Consider the following 20266-nt stretch of genomic DNA (forward strand, 5'->3'; position numbering starts at 1 on the left):
GCCCCTGGCAACCACAGTCCTAACCTTCTGTTTCTATGACTACTGTAAGTGCCTCATGTAAGTGTAATCCCATAGTATTTGTCTTTTCATGACTGGCTTATTTCACTTAGCAGCATGTCCTCCAAGTTCATCCATGATGTAGCTTATGTATCCGGACTTCCTGCCTTTTAAAGGCTAAGATTCTGTTGTACGTGTATGCTGCATTTTATTCATCCGTGCATTGGTGGATAGTTGAGTTGTTCACTACAGTGAATAATGCTGCTGTGAACATGGGTGTACAACTCTGAGTCTCTGCTTTCAGTTCTTTTGGATATATACCCAGAATGGAATTGCTTGTGTGGTAATTCTAATTTTTTTTGAGGAACTGCCCTACTGTTTCCCACAGAGGCTGCATCATTTTACATTCCCACTAGAAGTGTACACGAATCCTAATTTCTCCACATCTATACTTGTTTTCTATTTGTTGGTTAATAGCCATTCTAATGGGTATGAAGTGGGTTTCATTGTAGGTTTTTTTTTTTTTTTTTTTTTTTTTTTTGGACAGGGTCTCTTTGTTGCCCAGGCTGGAGTACAGCCTCCACCTCCTGGGTTTAAGCCATCCTCCCGGGTAGCTGGGGCTACAGGCACGTGCCACCACATCTGGCTAGTTTTTTGTATTTTTAGTAGAGATGGGGTTGTGCCATGTTGCCCAGGCTGGTCTCGAACTGCTGGGCTCATGCGATCCACTTGCCTTAGCCTCCCAAAGTACTAGGATTATAGGCATGAGCCATCACGCCCAGCCAAGCCATTTTTTAAATTGGACAGAAGTCAACAAAGACGACAAAAGGATGGCAAATAAGCATATGAAAAGATGCTCTACATCATTAGTCATTAGGGAATTGTAAATGGAAACAATAGTGAGACACCGCTTCATACACAGAACAACTAGAATTATATAAAGGCTGAACATACCAACTGTTGGTGAAGATGTGGAGAAACTGGAACCTTCATACATTACTGGTAGGAATGTAAAATGGTACAACTGCTTTGGCAGGCATGTAAAATGCTACAACTGCTTTGGCAAACAGTTTGGCATTTCTTTTTTCTTTGAGATGGAGTCTTGCTCTGTTGCCCAGGCTGGAGTGCAGTGGCACAGTCTTGGCTCACTGCAACCTCCACCTCCTGAGTTCAAGCAATTCTCCTGCCTCAGCCTCCTGAATAGCTGAGCTTACAGGTGTGTGCCACCACACCCAGCTAATTTTTGTATTTTTAGTAGAGATGGGGTTTCACCATGTTGGCCAGGCTGGTCTTGAACTCCTGACCTTGTGATCTGCCCACCTTAGCCTCCCAAAGTGCTGGGATTACAGGCATGAGCCACCATGCCAGCCCAGTTTGGCATTTCTTAAAAAGTTAAGTGTATACCTACCACAGATGTGATCCAGCCATTTCACTCCTAGGTATTTATCCAGAAAAAAATATATATCCATACAAAAACTTGTATATGAATGTTTATAGCAGCCTTATTTTTAATAGCCCAAAACTGGAGAAAAGCCAAATGTGAAAAATAAACCTAATAAATAAACCTGTAGAAAATGCAAACTAATCTGTAGTAACAAAGAAACTGGTGGGCCGGGTACAGTGGCTCATGCCTGTAATCCCAGCACTTTGGGAGGCTGAGGTGGGCGGATCATGAGGTCAGGAGATCGAGACCATCCTGGCTAACACAGTGAAACCCTGTCTCTACTAAAAATACAAAAATTTACTGGGTGTGGTGGCATGCGCCTGCAGTCTGAGCTACTTGGGAGGCTGAGGCAGGAGAATCCCTTGAACCTGGGAGGCAGAGTTGAGATCGCGCCACTGCACTCCAGCCTGGCAAGAACGAGACTCCATGTCAAAAAAAAAAAAAAAAAATCAGTGGTTGCTGTGCAGGGTGAGGCTGGGAAGGAGGAATGAGAAAGGGGTGCGAGGAAACTTCTGGGGTAGATATGCTTGGTTAACTTGACTGTAGTGATGGTTTTTCTGTCTTACCCTTCACATGTGTACAGTTTATATCCATCCTCCCTCAGTAATGTTGTTGAAGTTGGGCAGCCTCCCCATATCGAGACAAATGACATTGAAGCCAGAAGCTTCCTAGGACTCCCTTTGCTCTTTACACATCAGGGGTTAGGTTTTACATTTCTCACAAAAAATTAGTGAGAATAAGAGATATTCTTAATTTAGAAATGTACCAGAGAGTATTTTAAAAATCACACTCTGCCAGGTGTGGTGGCTCACGCCTGTCATCCCAGCACTTTGGGAGGCAGGCAGATCATCTGAGGTCAGGAGTTCAAGACCAGCCTGGCCAACATGGTGAAACCCTGTCTCTACTAAAAATATAAAAATTAGTCAGGTGTGGTGATGCGTGCCTGTAATTCCAGCGAATCAGGAGGCTGAGGCAGGAGAATCGCTTGAACCTGGGAGGTGGAAGTTGCAGGGAACCAAAATAGTGCCACTGTACTTCAGCCTGGGCGATGGAGTGAGACTCAAAAAAAAAAAAAAAAAAAAAAAAAAATCACATTCCTGACTAAAAATTTCCAGGAGGCCGGGCGCGGTGGCGGTGGCTCACGCCTGTAATCCCAGCACTTTGGGAGGCCGAGGCGGGTGGATCATGAGGTCAGGAGATCGAGACCATCCTGGCTAACAAGGTGAAACCCCGTCTCTACTAAAAATGCAAAAAATTAGCTGGACGTGGTAGCGGGCGCCTGTAGTACCAGCTACTCGGGAGGTTGAGGCAGGAGAATGGCATGAACCCAGGAGGCGGAGCTTGCTGTGAGCTGAGATCGTGCCACAGCACTCCAGCCTGGGCAGAGCAAGACTCCGTCTCAAAAAAAAAAAAAAATTTCCAGGAGGTTCTTTTAGTTTTTTCTGTTTATGTTTTTCACACACAGACCAACCAACTCAAAAAGTGACTGGGGATAAAAAGGAAACACCACACTGTATCTTTTTGAAATGTAAGTATACAGATTTTAATTTATTTTTAAGAATAATTTTATATTTTAAAAACAGGACACGTACTGTATGAGTAAACAAGTGTGGCCGACACAGACCAAGTCCACACTGGTAAGCTTTTGAGAACCATTTACACTAAGTTGACAGTAGTACTGCTGCAGGCAGACAGAGGAAGAATAAATAATAGTGCTTCAAGAAGAGTAGTGATTGAGAGGGTAGGTAAAGAGGGCATCTCATCGTGGATGCTAGAGCAGGAACAACTCCCCAGTAGTGACATGTGCAAAGTTCCAGATCTCCACGACAAAGACAGCCCAACCCATTGGAACAAACAGACAGACTTCCAATGCAGCTGGCAACTGCAGGGGTAGAAGAACTCAGGCAAAGTAGGCACAGGAATGGGGAGATGGGAGCCAGGGAGAAACGCTGAGGAAAGCATTCCAACAAGCATGTGTGTTCATACATGCATACCCCCAACAAAGGGCATTGCACTGTGTAACAGAACTGAACACAATTTAACAAAGCAGTTCCCAGCCTTCCTGTCACCTCTTTGGCAGTAGGGCAGGCCATCTCAACTTCAGACACACAGACATTCTCATCAGGAGGAAGGCTGTCCTGTGTGGTGGGGACAAAGCTTCAGGTGAGAGCAAAGCTATGATAGCTACAGCTTTAATTGAACATGCCTAAACAAAAAAGATGTTAATTACTAGTTACAGGTATACATGCCAGAATTACCCCAGGGATGGGCATAGTCAGTCATTTTCCTACACAGTGGTGAAATAAAACAAGTTTTGATCATGCTTCAGCAAGTAGAATTATGTGGTAGAGGTCAGGCCCCATATGCTAAAATTTGCACTTCCTGCCATAAACTTTTAATGTATTTAAGTCAAAACCAAGTCTCCTAGGACCACCAAACCTATGATGGACTTTCATCTGTAACACTCATTCACATCTTTAAGTTAGGCCCATGGTCATGGAACCTGTCCAGGGTTTCAAGCACGCCTACGCTGAAGAAAAACTACGGTCACCCCCATATAACTAGGTCCAGTCTAGGCACAGGAAGCCCCAGCTGGTTGACTGATCAGGGCTTCTCAGGACTGGATGTTGGTTGAATTGAGGATTCCAGAAGTAGCATCAGATTTGGAAGCCTTTGAAAGTTCTCGCTGTTGAAAAATAAATAACATCAGTGGCAATACTGCCTCTATTACACATGCCCCACCCTTCTAAGTATGGTTAAGTGTCAGCAAAAGGTCCCTTGAAGGCAGTTTCTCTGAGATCCCCAGCCTGGCATAGGCTGCGTTAGGAGTAAAAGGCGAAGAACTCTGAGCACCATTCTATTAGTCATAGACAGAGTGCATGTACACGCATACCTGTGATCCCTTTCCTCAGCCAGTCCCTTCTGTTACACCTCAGAGAAGAGAAATCCTTCATACAGTCATGCACCACATAATGACGTTTCAGTTAACAACAGGCCACATACACTATGGTGGTCCCATAAGATTATACCATATTTTTACTGTACCTTTTCTATGTTTAGATACACAAATACTTACCATTGCGTTACAACTGCCTACAGTATCCCAGCCTGAATCAAAAAAACCCACAATTGCCTATAGTATTCTTTCTGTAACATGCTGCCCAGGTTTGTAGCCTAGGAGGAAAATGCCATACCATATAGCTTAGGTGTGTAGGCTGTACTGTCTAGGACTGTTAAGTACACACTGATATGTGCACAATGAAATTGCCCCACACATTCTCAGAACATATCCCTGTCATTAAGTGAGGCGTGACTCTACTTCACAAAGCTACTTTAGAGTCGTCAAGTAGGCAACAAGCTTTGGTCTCCTGAAGCCCTCTATAAAACAATGGGCCAGAACATATATCTACCAATCCCTGGGGCTGAGGCCTTGTAACCTGCTGGTGATTTGATCTCATGCTGGAGCACATGGTATAGCAGCAAAAGATAAAGCATGAATGGCCATTGAGAAAGACAGATATTAGCAGAGGTTAGTTTACTGGCTTTGGTGCTGCCTGGTGGAGTCTATCAGCCATAGCAACCCAAACCAGATGAACCTACCTAGGACTAGCCACAGAGATAGGCAGGTACATTTAAGCCTCAACTAGATAAAATGGGCCTTGGTTGAACAAGCAAAAAAGAGAAAGCTGGACCTCTGTCCAGCAGTCAGCCAGAGTGACACACACCCACTTTTATAGGTAGAAGCACCACCAGCCATGTAATTTGAAAAACTTGCTGGAGTAGGAAGCCAGTTTCAGTGATTAAAATTAGCTGCAGCCTTGGCCAACTGTTCCATTCTCCATCCCTGCAGCAATTAAGAGGGGAGGCAGGCTAGGGGTTTAACTCAACATCCCCTCAAGGGTGAGGGACATCCTCACCTCTTGCTAATAAAATATTGAGAGAAGAGAAGATAGATTAAGTAAAAGGCAGTGTAATTAGGTGTTAGCAGATATAGAGTAGGATACTAGGAAGTGAAGAGCATTCTGGAAAAACGTGCTTCCAATGCTGCTTCTATGCTTCAGTAGCTCAATGTATGGAAAGAGGCAAAGGTGAGGAAATCGGCATTAGCTAGCTGAGAATAGACAGAGCTGGCAGTTGAGCCCTGAGGTTAGGAAGGCATATACTCCAGGAAATAATCAGCACACAGGCCAAGAGCCTCATTGTAGGCAGCACACAGCTGGGGCTCCCTTCCCCATGTGATGGGGCCTCTATTCTTTCCAGCTACTGCAGGCCTTTGATGTCACAATTGGGGAGGGTCAAGGTTTTCTGTTAAAACACAATTTAAAACTGCCTGACTTTAGGGGCTGAGAATCCAATTCAAGTCTGAACAAATTTTCTTATTAATCTGTTGTGAATGTAAATCAGATGTGTTTTTTTTGAGTCCATGATAGGAATTCCTGCTTCCTTTGTAACACTGCCGAGATTATTGGTTAGTGTAGCCCTGTGCCCAGATGAATGAAGCTAGCAGATGACAGATCAGTTTGGAAAAGGGACATGGGACATGCAGGGGTTGCCATACAGACCTGAAGCCCAACAGTGGAACTGTCAGAGAGGGACGGATCCTTCTAAGAACAAAGAATTGAGACAATTACCAAGAACTCCACCAAGAGAGCACCAGGGCAGTGATAGAGGGGTTGCCTCCCGCAGCCAGGGAATGGTATATATTAAGCAGAAGGATCCAGGTTCAATGTCTAGTTGCTGCTGCCAACTTCCTTCCTATACAACCCCCTCTTAAATCACACCCACCCTGCCATGGTCAAAGCAGGAAAGGGATTCTCAGCCTCCAAGGTAGCTGCCCTAGCTAATAGCCTGGGTGCCCCTGGGAAGATACCCACTCTGCCCCAACTGTGTGCTCCCCAGAGACTGGTAGATATTAGAAAAGGTGAATTACCGCAAACTCAGAATAGGTGCTGGCAACAGAATTAATGCTGAAGTTGCGCTGGAGGGGGGCCGAGCCAGGGTACCCACCACTCAGGATGCTGCCGTTGAGCTCCAGGTTCTCCTTGTTGGCTCCATGCCTGCCAGTACGGGGTGTTTTCTTCCCTGAACAGGTGGAAGCAGCAACTGGCTGCAGAGAAAGGAAAGAGATCCATGTATCCTCCTTCTAATGAACGTGCACACACAATACCTGCACTGGTCAATGGCTGAGACTATCTTTATATTCATGTCTATAATCCTATACTTTTTGGTTAAAAAATAAAATATATATGGGGCTGGGTGTGGCTCACGCCTATAATCCCAACACTTTGGGAGGCCAAGGCAGGAGGATTGCTTGAGGCCACATGTTCAAGACCAGCCTGGGCAACATAACAGAACCCCATCTCTAGAAAAAAATTTTTTTAGATATGAATTCTTGATTTACAGAACACCTATCTTGTGCATAGTCTAATAAAATATCGGAAAGACTGTGCTTTACCACATACTTTTCAACATCTCTACTGAGTACTTGGCATGTCTAGTGATCTGGTTTCACTGGGCTGGAACCCACATGTAGGGGACCTAGCTCCATACCAGCTGAAGACTGGGCTTGGAATTGAGTCGGCTTGGAATTGAGTCCACAGTGACCCTGCCTGATCTTCAGTTTCCCAGACATCCCAGTGCTTCTCATGATACCAGTGGGGCTCAGAGTGACTGTTCTCTTTTTTTGCACATTAATTTTGGACCATTATTTAATGGTGAGCTAGCTTATATCTGTCAACTCTCAGCATGTAAGTAAGAACCAAATCCAGGGATCTTAGAATCCAGAACAAGTAGGTGGGGCCTCTGGGTGAACAGGCTAGGGATGCATGTGAGGATGTGCTTAGACACAGGGCTTACTAACCTTGCTGCCAGAAGGAGGAAGTCGAGACACAGGGGAGTGGTAGATTGTCCCTCCAAAGATAGGCCGAATGCTACTATTGGCTGTAGCATTGGACATGGTGGTAGTGTTCAGCTAGAGAGAAGAACACACGGGTTACTTATGTGCAGTAACATCCTCAGCATTTCCAGCAACCCGTCTCTACCCTACAGAGAAATGACTATTGGAGGCAGTCCAGGGAAGATGGGTTTACATGGTGAAGGGCCTGCTGTGTCTAATACTGCATAGGTTTGAAGAAACCTGTGGAAAATTTTCAAAGCCTATTGATATCCAGCAAATGGAAATGTAAAATGGTACAACCACTGTGGCACAAGACATCTAGCATACGACCCAGCCATTCTACTCTCAGGTGTCTCTACCCAAAAGAAACGAAAGCAGAGATCCATACAAAGACTTAGATGTAAATGTTCATAGCAGCTACCTGCAACAGCCAAAAGCTGGAAACAACCAAATACCCATCAGCAGGTAAGTGGACAAACTGTGGCAAATTCATACAGTGGAATGAATATTGATCTGCAATAAAAAGGAGTGACTTTTTGATACATTGAACAACAGAGATGAATCTATACTAAATGAAAGAAGCCAGACAAAAAAGAATATATACTGCGGGATTCTATGTAAAATGTTTCAAAATGCAAATATCTGTAGTTAAAGAGTAAATCCTTACTTGCCACAGCTAGAGGCTGAGGGCAAATCAGGAGCCAGGGAAGGAGGGAGGTAATACAAAGAGGCACTAGGAAACTTTGGGGACCATGGAAATGTTCATTATCTAACTTACGGTGACAGTTTCATTATGTAAACGTACATATGTCAAAACTTATATGCTAATAAGAGCTCTAAACGTTTTTCAGATGGGGGTCTCACTCTGTCACCCAAGCTGGAGTACAGTGGTACAATCTTGGTTCACTGCAGCCTCAACCTTCTGGGCTCAAGCAATCCTCCAACCCCAGCCTCCTCAGTAGCTGGGACCACAGGTGTGTGCTACCACAACCAGCTAATTTTTGTGTTTTTAGTAGAGATGGGGCTTCAACATGTTACCCAGGCTAGTTTCCGAACTCCTGAGTTCAAGCAATCCCCCTACCTTGGCTTCCTAAAGTATTAGGATTACAGGCTTGAGCCACTGCGCCCAGCCAAAACTTTTTTTTTTTTTTTTTTTTTTTTTTTTTAATTAAAAAAACTCTAGGGAGCTGGGCACAGTGGCTCATGCCTGCAATCCAGCACTTTGGGAGGCCGAGGTGGGTGGATCATCTGAGGTCGGGAGTATGAGACCAGCTTGACCAACATGGAGAAACCCCATTTCTACTAAAAATAAAAAATTAGCCGGGTGTGGTAGCGCATACCTGTAATCCCAGCTACTCGGGAGGCTGAGGCAGGAGAATCGCTTGAACCCAGGAGGTGGAGGTTCACGCCTGTAATCCCAGCACTTTGGGAGGCTGAGGCGGGAGGATCTTCTGTGGTCAAGAGATTGAGACCATCCTGGCCAACAAAGTGAAACCCCATCTCTACTAAAAATACAAAAATTAGGTGGGCATGGTGGCACAGGCCTGTAGTCCCAGCTACTCAGGAGGCTGAGGCACAAGAATCACCTGAACCCAGGAGGCGGAGGCTACAGTGAGCCGAGATCACGACACTGCACTCCAGCTTGGCAACAGAGCAAGACTTCATCTCAAAAACAAAAACAACACACACACATTTTAGGCCAGGCACAGTGGCTCATCCCCTGTAATCCCAGCACTTTGGGAGGCTGAGGCAGGAGGATTGCTTGAGCTCAGGAGTTTGAGACCAGCCTGGACAACTTAGTGAGACCTCGTTTCTACTAAAACTCAAAAAACCGCGCCCCCCCCCCACAAAAAAAAAATTAGCTGGGTATGGTGGCATGTGCCTGTAAGTCTCAGCTACGTAGGAGGCTGAGGTTAGCGAATCACTTGAGCCCAGGAGGTTGAGCTGCAGTGAGCCATTATGACACCACTGCATTCCAGTGTGGGCGACAGAGCAAGACGCTCTCTAAAAATAATTTATGAGTAGGGAGAAGAAATAATGCTTTTATTTATCAAAAAGAAAAAAGTAGGCCAGGCGCAGAGGCTCACGCTTGTAATCCCAGCACTTTGAAAGTAGAGGTGGGTGGATCACCTGAGGTCAGGAATTCAAGACCAGCCTAGCCAACATGGAGAAACCCTGTCTCTACTAAAAATACAAAATTAGCTGGGCGTGGTGGCACATGCCTGTAATCCCAGTTACTTGGGAGGCTGAGGCAGGAGAATCGCTTGAACCTAGGAGGCAGAGGCTGTAGTAAGCAGAGAACACGCCATTGCACTCCAGCCTAGGCAACAAGAGAGAAACTGTCTCAAAAAAATAAAAATAAAAAAATAAATAAATAAATAATAAAGTCCTCTCTGACTTTGTGCTGTAGAGATGAAGAATCATTACATGTTTCATTTAGTAAGTAAGCATGAACGTTGTTTTTCACATGGTACAACAAGGCCACCTCTTGGCCTTACAGGGAAAACAGCATTACAGGTTTTCGGGAAAACCAATGAAGCTTTCTTTTCATCATTACCAGAATGTTAGCAATCATTCCCCCCCTACCCCTCGAATTTAATGCAAGGACTCAAGCGCAGACACCAAAGCTGGCCACTCTGTGACTGTCACTATAAGCCGCTATTTAGCCTTCCATTCACTCTCAAGTGGACTTGACATGAAGGGACAGAAGAACCCTTTCCCCTCTCTGCAGGACAGAGGGCAAGAGATGTAGGGAAAAGAAAGATCAGACTGTTACTGTGTCTAAAAAGGAAGACATAAGAAACTCCATTTTGATCTGCACTAAGAAAAATTGTTTTGCCTTGAGATGCTGTTAATCTGCAACTTTAGCCCCAACCCTGTACTCACAGAAACGTGCTGTATGGAATCAAGGTTTAAGGGATTTAGGGCTGTGCAGGATGTGCCTTGTTAACAGTATGTTTACAGGCAGTATGCTTGGTAAAAGTCATCGCCATTCTCCATTCTCGATTAACCAGGGGCACAATGCACAGCGGAACGCTGCAGGGACCCCTGCCCAAGAAAGCCTGGGTATTGTCCAGGTATTTTCCCCCACTGAGACAGCCAGAGATAGGGCCTCGTGGGAATGGAAAGACCTGACCGTCCCCTAACCCGACACCGGTAAAGGGTCTGTGCTGAGGAGGATTAGTAAAAGAGGAAGGCCTCTGTCTCCTGCATGCCCCTGGGAACGGAATGTCTCGGTGTAAAACCCGATCATATATTTGTTCTATTCTGAGACAGGAGAAAACCGCCCTGTGGCTGGAGGCGAGATATGCTGGCGGCAATACTGTCTCGTTACCCTTTACTACGCTGAGATGTTTGGGTGGAGGGAAGCATAAATCTGGCCTACATGCACATCCAGGCACAGTACTTTCCCTTGAACTTATTTGTGACACAGATTCCTTTGCTCACATGTTTTCCTGCTGACCTTCTCCCCACTCTCACCCTGTCCTCCTGCTGCATTCCCCTTGCTGAGACAGTGAAAATAATAAAAAATACTGAGGGAACTCAGAGACCGGTGCAGGTATGGGTCCTCTGTATGCTGAGCGCTCATCTCCTGGGCCCACTGTTCTTTCTCTGTACTTTGTGTGTGTCTTATTTCTTTTCTGTCTCTCGTCCCACCTGACTAGAAATACCTACGGGTGTGGAGGGGCTGGCTCCGTTCAAAGAGGTGGCTGGGACTACCCTCACCCACTCCCTTGAAATCAGTGCTTCCGTAAGCCTTGTGTTTACCTTACGTGCTTTGCCTGGTGTGTTGGGAGCCAGTCCTCGCCGCTTGCTCGGTGTTCGAGGAGCACTGCCATAGAGCATCTCTGTCTCTGTCTGTTTTTTGTTCTTGAGTTGCTGCGTGAAAGTCAGAAGCAACAGTGATAAATCTTAGGAAGAGAGTAGGTCTGGGATGGCAACAGAAGCAGGACCATGTCTCTGCCCATGTCTCCGCAGCCAGAGCTAAAAAGAGCTGCCACAGGCTCCCTATTCAACAAACCCTGGTCCCTGGCAGAGACTCTGGGCTGCTCAGATTACCACCTTCCTCTTATCCCAATTTGTGTTCACGTTCACACTTACTCTTTCCTGCTTGGCTCTCTCTTTCTCCAATCGATGCATCTCCCATTGTTCTGCCACATACTCCATGAATTTCTGCCCATTCACCACAAATGCCTTTGAATGTTCCTGTTCCCACAGTTCAATTCGTGCCTTCAACTCTTCTTCCAGCTGAGACCACAAATAAGGACATGTTAATTACTTCAACTCTTTAGTGTAAAGCCCAAATGAAATGATTTCTCTAGAGAGTGACTCCTCCTCCCCAGAGCATCACTAGCCTCATCTCAGGTAGCTGGGCCCACATAGGTACAGGTCAGAGTGACCAGAAATCAAAGCCCGGGGACATTTCATTCACACAACATACAAGAGTGGAAAATGGCAAGAACCCAAAGTTTGACCACTAAGGTTTTGGTGCCTGAAGTTGGAGGCAGCACAGTAAAGATCAGCAATATGAAACAGGCAGTGAACATTAGGAGCAGGACTCTGAAATCAGACATAATGGGGTTCAATCTGGAATCACAGTCTTTACTGGCTGTGAAGCAGTGAGCAAATTTATATAACTTTTTTTTTTTTTTTTTTGGGACAGTCTGCTGCCCAGGCTGGAGTGCAGTGGCACGATCTTGGCTCACTGCGACCTCCACCTCTCGGGTTCAAGCGATTCTTGTGCCTCAGCCTCCTGAGTAGCTGGGATTAATAGGCATACACCACGCCTGGTTAATTTTTGTATTTTTAGTAGAGATGGGGTTTCGTCATGTTGGCCAGGCTGGTCTCAAACTGCTGGCCTCCCAAAGCCCTGAGATTACAGGAGTGAGCCACCATGCCTGGCCAGATTTACCTAACTTCTTAGTACCTCAGTTTCCTCATCTGTAAAAATGGAAATAATACCAACCTCATAGGGATGTTGTGAGGAATAGATGAATTACTAAATGAGAGTGTTTTGAAATGATATCCCTGACTTAACTCAAAAAAATGGTGGTATTATCAAAGTGGAAAATGGTAATGAAGCCCACAGGACACTCTCTCTCAAAGGCTTTCCTTATGTAACTGGCTGAATTGTGTTTCTCCCCAAATTCAAATGTTGAAGCCTTAACCCCCAGTACCTCAGATTGTGACTGTATTTGGAGACAGCGTCATTAAAAAGAGAATTAAGGCCAAGTGTGCTGGCTCATTCCTATAATCCTAGCATTCCTGAGGCCGAGACAGGAGGATTGCTTGAGGCCAGGAGTCCAAGACCAGCCTGGGCAACATAGCAAGACCCCATCTCTTGAAGAAAAAACAAAAAGAATTCAGTTAAAATGAGGTCATTAGGTGGGCCCTAATCTCATATGACTGGGAGTAATTGGGCCACACATATCGCGGGAAAACCATGTGAAGACACGGAGAAGACGATGACCATTTACAAAGCCAAGGAGAGAGGCCTCAGAAGAAACCAACTCTGCCAATGACATCTTGTCATCAGATTTGCAGTTTCTAGAGTTGTGAGAAAATAAGTTGCTGTTGTCAAAGCTGCCCAGTACGTAGTGTTTTCTGTTTTTTTTTTTTTTTTTTTTTGTGATGGAGTCTCTCACTCTGTTGCCCAGGCTGGAGTGCAGTGGCGCGGTCTTGGCTCACTGCAATCTCTGCCTCCCAGGTTCAAGCGATTCTCTGCTTCAGCCTCCTGAGTAGCTGGGATTACAGGTGCCCGCCACCATGCCTGGCTAATTTTTGTATTTTGAGTAGAGACCAGGCTGGTCTTGAACTCCTGACCTCGTGATCCGCCAGCCTCCCAAAGTGCTGGGATTACAGGCGTGAGCCACCACACCCGGCCTGTAGTGCTTTGTTATGCCAGTCCTAGCAAACGAATACGCCTTGATACACAGTTGCGTATACTGAATATATAACTTATTATCTCTGCCTAAGCTTTGAAGAAAATCATTTTGGGGCTAAACAATAGAAAGAAAAAGACATACAAATAGTGAGGTATCTTTGTAACCAAGCACCAAAAACCCTTAGCAATAATATTACCTTAGGCAGCATTTTCTGGAGCTTGGCTCGTTGTTTTTCTTCTTTTAGAAGATTTCCTCCTCGGTTTGTAAATCGATTTGGATCTGAAGCTTTCCTCTGTGAAAAGTACATTTTAATTAGTAGAAAGCCTGGCACCATGAGACCAATAACTTCTGTTAAGAGTCTTTGTTCTTGCTGGGCGCAGTGGCTCACGCCTATAATCCCAGCACTTTGGGAGGCCAAGGCGGGCGGATCACCTGAGGTCGACAGTTCGAGACCAGCCTGGCCAACATGGTGAAACCCCATCTCTACTAAGAGTAAAAAAATTAGTGGGCCTGGTAGCAGTCACCTGTAGCCCCAGCTACTTGGGAGACTGAGGCAGGAGAATCACTTGAACCCAGGTGGCGTGCAGTGAGCCGAGATCACGCCACTACACTCCAGCCTGAGCAACGAGTGAGACTCAAAAAATAAATAAATAAATAAAAATAAATAGTTAAAGCTTCTCATCCTTTTTAACTTTTTATTAACTTTTCTGTTTTTTACTGTCTTCTTTCTAGTCAAGTAATGCAGTGGGACAGGAACAAATCTGTAACTGGCTGTGATCACTGAGTTATAAATGCCACTACTCTTGGACCAGCATGTGTTTTCTTTTAGAACATATATAGTATATCAGAACAGTAATGCAAGTATATAGCTTGTAATTATAAATTAGGTATGTATACTCAAAAATAGGGGCACATAAGCAGAAAAATTTAGAAGACATTCTTGAAAATTAAATTGTTTCGCTTCCATACTGCTTGATTGGTGATAGCCAATCGTTACTAGACAGGATGGTAATTCATTTCTTGTTTTCTTCTTAAATACTAGCATGTCAACAAAGGTTGCTGCCTTAGCTCCTTATTTATGGTTGGTTTTTTTTTTTTTTTTTTGAGACGGAGTCCTGCTTTGTCACCTAGGCTGGAGTGCAGTGCCTTCATCTGGGCTCACTGTAAGCTCTGGCTCCTGGGTTCATGACATTCTTCTCCCACAGCCTCCCAAGTAGCTGGGACTACAAGCGCCCACCACCATGCCTGGCTAATTTTTTTGTATTTTTTTATTACAGACAGGGTTTCACCATGTTAGCCAGGATGGACTCGATATCCTGACCTGTGATCCGCCCGCCTCGGCCTCCCAAAGTGCTGGGATTACAGGCATGAGCCACCGTGCCCGGCCCTCCTTATTTATGTTTACTCTTCTTTTTGTTGTAACCTGAAGTAAAGAATAACTGAGGACAAAGACATCTGTTCTTAAACAGCTGTAAGATATCCCATAGTTCTCTCCACTTCTGAGTCCTAGTTTGCTGCCTGTAAACTTGAAGGAGTTGAATTCAGATTCTCTGAAGGCCCTTTGAGCTCTAACAGGGCCAGCATGAACCCAAGAACAAGGTGTCCCTCAATCTGTGCCCTACACGCCTCACTTGCCTCACCATAGTCCCTGAGCTCTAAAATGCTCTGAAGGAACCCATCCGTGCTGCCTATCAGAAGAAAAGGAATCAATACCCATGCAATTTTCTAAGTAAATAGCAAAAGCTGGAATGGTAGAATATGTTAGTTGCCTGCCCCAACATCCATTCTTCTCTCCTTCCTTAGTAACAGAACCAGAATTTGCCTGGGGCAGCAATTCACCCAGCCTCACCAGCAGCTGACAGCATGTGAGCCACGGTGCTGTGAAGAGAGCCAGGAAGAGCTCCTGAAGGAGTGAGGGGCAATGCCTTCTTTGTTCCTTCCTCCACCACACTGTCTGAAATGTGCCATCAGGGGCCAGGCACAGTGGCTCACGCCTATAATCCCAGCACTCTGAGAGGCCGAGATGGACGGGTCACCTGAAGTCAGGAATTCGAGACCAGCCTGGCCAACATGGTGAAACCCTGTCTCTACTAAAAATACAAAATTAGCCGGGCATGGTGGCACATGCCTGTAATCCCAGCTACTGGGGAGGCTGAGGTAGAAGAATTGCTTCAACCCATGAGGTGGAGGTTGTGGTGAGCCAAGATCGCGCCATTGCACTCCAGCCTGGGTGACGAGCAAATCTCCACCTCCAAAAAAAAAAAAAAAAAAGTGTCATCAGGGTGGGAGCTCTAGTAGTAGCCATCCTGGCCCTGAGAATAAGGTCCACCCTTAGTGGTGGGGGAGCGCCCTGGGCTGGAGAAGCCTGGGGCCCTGCTCACTGTGCAGATCTGCTATGCCTGCCTCATACTGCCCACCTCTGAACCTCATTCATGCAGGAAATGCCAACCTTATTTAAGCCATTAATTTTGGGCTTTTCTCTTATAAGACCCTGCAGATAAGCTTACCAAATAGAGGGGTCAGCAGAAATTCAGAGAGACTTAAAGATGGGGTATCAAAAGCCTGGCAAAGAACAAAGCTAACTGGACTGATTCCGTACATGGCATGGTTTCTTAACAAAAACACAAAAACTAGGGCAATACCTCAAACTCTAAGAAAAGCCTCCAGGTTTCTTCCCACTTCTGGACACCTTCGAAGAGTTCCTTGTGAACTTCATAGTAGTTTTTTAACTGCACAATCTCAGCATCGTGGAGCTGGAGCAGATTTTCTGTGTAGTCCTCTGCAAAATATAGGCCCAGTAGTTTAAAACAATTCCTCTAGTGTTTAGTATCCAATTTTACAAATCATCCATTCCCTAAAATGGAAATAGATTCTTTCCTTATAGTAAACTGATACAGGAAGAGGCGTGTGTGTGTGTAATAGATACATAGTGGTTAATAAAAACCAGCTTTGTCACAATCGGCCTGAGGGACTAGGGCCTAAGAGACTAGGATAGAGACTAAAATAATGTCGTCAAAAATCTGCATCATCGCCGGGCGCGGTGGCTCACGCCTGTAATCCCAGCACTTTGGGAGGCTGAGGCGGGCGGATCACAAGGTCAGGAGATCAAGACCATGGTGAAACCCCGTCTCTACTAAAAAATAGAAAAAAATTAGCCGGGTGCAGTGGCGGGCGCCTGTAGTCCCAGCTACTCGGGAGGCTGAGGTAGGAGAATGGCGTGAACCCGGGAGGCGGAGCTTGCAGTGAGCCGAGATTGCGCCACTGCACTCCAGCCTGGGCGACAGAGCGAGACTCCGTCTCAAAAAAAATAAATTAAAAAAAAAAAAAAAAAAAAAAAATCTGCATCATCTCTTGCCTTGTCTTCGGTTTCTTTCATATTCTTCTTTTCTGTCTTGCCCAGCCAGTAGAGGCGTGGATCACAGAAAATGTGCAAAAACATCTGTTGAATTTAGTTGGGATAGCTTCATCTTTATATTCAGTTCAGTTTAGACTAGAAATCCACTGGGCTCCAGGAGTCAAGCTCCTTTTGGCCCAAACATAGGCTCTGGCATTTACCACTGTATGTCTCTGGGTTAAGTTACTCAGTATTTATGTGCTTTAGTATCCTTAGCTCTTGACATGAGGATTCTGTGAAATAATATTAAGGGTTTGACACTGCACCTGCAAAAAGTAAGCACCTGATAAAAACTTAAGCTTCACAGCTAGAAGCTACAGTGACATATTGCTTCAGAAAGCAAGAGACGAGTATTTCCCAATAATATTTGCAAATGCTTTTTCATACAGGAATGGCAAATAGGCTAAATGTCTTGAAAAGGTGGCTTTATCTGTTCAGAAGAGGAAATACTTCCTGTTGAATGTCTGGATGTCTTAAAAACTAGTGAGCAGGCCACAGGAAGACCACACTTTTGACTGGGTGTGGTGGCCCAACACTTTGGGAGGCCGAGGTGGGAGGACTGTTTGAGCCTAGGAATTTGAGACCAGGTTGGGCAACAGAGTAAGACCTGTCTCCAAACAAACAAACCAAAGACCTCACTCCTGTACTAACCAGCATAGAAAGGGGCAAAAGCTTGTCTCTGCTCCTGGCTATAAAAGCACTGGTCCCAGTACTGAACCAGCTCCACTCGAATTGCCTCAATCACTTTCTTCATGTTTTGCATTTTCAGTTCTTCCAACCGATCCACTTCTAATTGCAGCTGAAAGAAAGAAACTTGTTAAAGGTGGCTGTCATACTTTTATATTCACTAAAGTTTGCAAAGGGTCCCTCCCTTTTAAGTAAAATTATAATGCAAAGCCACAAAGGTGTTATAAATCAATACTTTTTTTTTTTTTGAGACACAGCCTTACTCTCTCGCCCAGACTGGAGTGCAGTGGCATGACCTTGGCTCACTACACCCCTCCACCTCCCAGGCTCAAGCGATTCTCCTGTCTCAGCCTCCCAAGTAGCTGGGATTACAGGCATGTGCCACTACCGCCTGGCTAATTTTTGTATTTTTAGTAGATACAGGGTTTCGCCATGTTGTCCAGGCTGGTCTCGAACTCCTGATCTCAAATGATTCACCCACCTCAGCCTCCCAAAGTGCTGGGATTAGAGGCATGAACCACTGCGCCAGGCCAAATCAACAGTCTTTATGACTAACACAGAAGTGCTAAGAGAAGACTCTGACCCAGTACCCATTGGGTTTCTTACCGCTTTCCGGACCTTGGCCTTTGACCCAGACATAACGGTGGCCACAGCTTCTCTTTCTTCTTCAGGTATTTGCAACCTGTCCCAGAGCTCTCGGATTTGAGCACGCAGCCCCTCACACACTGCTTCATTTTGTGATTTCCGCATTTCCAGCTACAGCACAGAAAGCCAGTGTCACTCACAGCAAAGCAGCAGCACAGAGGCTAGCCCTCTGGCCTCCCGCAAAGAAACGTCTGGACCCATGGGTAGAGGAGGCACTTTCATGAGAACTCAAAGTAGCATGTTTTAATGCCTCCTAAACACAAGCTGTAAGGCTGTCAGGATCTCGGACTCCAAGAATTAGCATTCAAATTTAGAACTGAAAACAATTTTAATTAAACACTAATCTAATTCAAATGACTAATGTTATTTCATCTATAATTTCATTTTCTTGGAGCTACATATAAAGCTTTTTTAACTAGTAAACAAAAATCAAGGTTGTATATCATATATTACTATCCTTATCTTCCCTCATTCTCTCATCTTACATTGTCTCCTTATTTAAGACTGAAGAAACAGCTGTCAGTTTTTTTCAAACTATATACTACGGAGATCCTAGGGCATAATTTGAGAAGACAGTACCTGCCGTAGCAACTTTTGTAGTGTTGCAATATTCTCCAAAGACAAACAAAAGGCATCTTCGTCTTCACACACCACATCTCTTTCAAAGCTTGTGTCTGGGGTGTGGTCTAATTCTTCCATACACAGTATGATCTGTCTCTTTATACTGACAAACTCCTCACGCCTAGAAGCCTTTAAAACAAAGCAATTACAAGATACCTAGAGGAAAACCAAAGTGGTTTTTAGGAAGTACAAATGTAGGCAGTGTACCTTTGTTTCCCTCAAAGTTGTCACATGTTGCCTGAACTGGTTCAGCTCCTCTAAGCTGGGCACTGAGGCACTGTCAATATCGTAGTGGGGCATACAAAGAATTTCACACAGTTCTTGATCTTGCTCTTGAAGTAGCTTCAGTTCCTGTTTTCTCTCCTTTTTCTGTTTTCGCATCAATTCCACCTGGGTGCGCAAATCTTTTTCTAGTTGCAAGATGGTTGTCTCTCCTTCTTCCTGAATAAGACAATGTACCACTGTTACAAGATTCCAAGTGAATTCCTTCAAAGGAAGAGAAGGATAACATAAGAAGGCTTGGATGACAGACTTTCAGTTAAACTTACAAGTAAGTCAACTCATGGTCAACAGAATATGGCATAAAGAGGGTTTCCAAAGGAAGGTCCCAGTGAGGAAAGGTGAATAGGGTACTTTTTCCTCCAATTTTAAAACTTGTGGTAGAATACATATAACATAGGCTGGGCGCGGTGGCTCAAGCCTGTAATCCCAGCACTTTGGGAGGCCGAGACGGGCGGATCACGAGGTCAGGAGATCGAGACCATCCTGGCTAACACGGTGAAACCCCATCTCTAATTAAAAAAATACAAAAAACTAGCCAGGCGAGGTGGCAGGCACCTGTAGTCCCAGCTACTTGGGAGGCTGAGGCAGGAGAATGGCGTGAACCAAGGAGGCAGAGCTTGCAGTGAGCCCAGATCGCGCCACTGCACTCCAGCCTGGGCGACAAAGCGAGACTCTGTCTTGAAAAAAAAAAGAATACATATAACATAAAATTTATCCTCTTAACCATTAAGTGTACAGTTCAGTGGTATTAAGTGCAGTCATATTGCTGTGCAATCATGACCATCACCTCCAAAACTCATTTCCTCTTGCAAAAGTGAAACTTCATACTCAAACAATAAGTCCCCATTTTTTTCCTTTCTCCAAGCCTGGCAACCACCATTCTACCTTTTCTCTCTATGATTAGACTACTCCAGGCACTAGGCACTTTTATAAAAAGTGTTAAGTTGGCAGCCAGGCACGGTGGCTGACACCTATAATCCCAGCACTTTGGGATTACGAGGTCAGCAGTTGGAGACCAGCCTGGCCAACATGGTGAAACCCCCTCTTTACTAAAAATAGAAAAATTAGCCAGGCATGGTGACAGGCACCTGTAATCCCAGCTACTTAGGAGGCTAAGGCAGGAGAATCGCTTGAACCCGGGAGGCGGAGGCTGCAGTGAGCCGAGACTGCACCATTGCACTCCAGCCTGGGCAACACAGCGAGACTCTGTCTCTAAATAAATAAATAAATAAATGCGTAAATTGGCTGGAAAGCTTCCTTTGGGTTAGCTGTAGGGTGGCATGCCTAGCTCATATCTAAATACTCACCCTACTATTCCTATGAACATCGTCTCACCTTAGCAACAAAAACCCTTCTGGTAGTCCCTGCTCTACTCCTAATTGGTTAACAAGAAAAAAAAAGTGGCATTTTTTTAT

General features: G+C 45.1%; 1 protein-coding gene across 12 annotated transcripts in view; it reads right to left on the reverse strand.

Moving 5' to 3' along the window:
• Positions 1–2959: 2959 nt before the first annotated feature.
• The window catches only part of PRC1 (protein regulator of cytokinesis 1), a 29197-nt gene continuing 11890 nt past the window's right edge, over positions 2960–20266 (reverse strand). For 2 of the 12 annotated variants that reach the window (XM_073013015.1, XM_007990425.3), the window contains exons 4-15: positions 18777–19010; positions 18528–18698; positions 17910–18059; positions 17268–17415; positions 15865–16001; positions 13419–13514; positions 11439–11585; positions 11106–11216; positions 7302–7412; positions 6372–6548; positions 6004–6045; positions 2960–3579 (exon numbers count right to left, since the gene is read on the reverse strand). In XM_073013015.1, the coding sequence (XP_072869116.1) occupies positions 3103–3579; positions 6004–6045; positions 6372–6548; positions 7302–7412; positions 11106–11216; positions 11439–11585; positions 13419–13514; positions 15865–16001; positions 17268–17415; positions 17910–18059; positions 18528–18698; positions 18777–19010 (2001 nt within the window). In that variant the 3' untranslated portion in view covers positions 2960–3102. Of the gene's footprint in view, positions 4128–6003; positions 6046–6371; positions 6549–7301; positions 7413–11105; positions 11217–11438; positions 11586–13418; positions 13515–15864; positions 16002–17267; positions 17416–17909; positions 18060–18527; positions 18699–18776; positions 19011–20266 lie in introns of all 12 variants that reach the window. The other 10 variants (XM_073013017.1, XM_007990431.3, XM_073013013.1 and 7 more) reach the window with 9 other exon arrangements.

The sequence above is a fragment of the Chlorocebus sabaeus genome, chromosome 29 (assembly GCF_047675955.1).
Source record: "Chlorocebus sabaeus isolate Y175 chromosome 29, mChlSab1.0.hap1, whole genome shotgun sequence".
Classification (NCBI taxonomy): domain Eukaryota; kingdom Metazoa; phylum Chordata; class Mammalia; order Primates; family Cercopithecidae; genus Chlorocebus; species Chlorocebus sabaeus.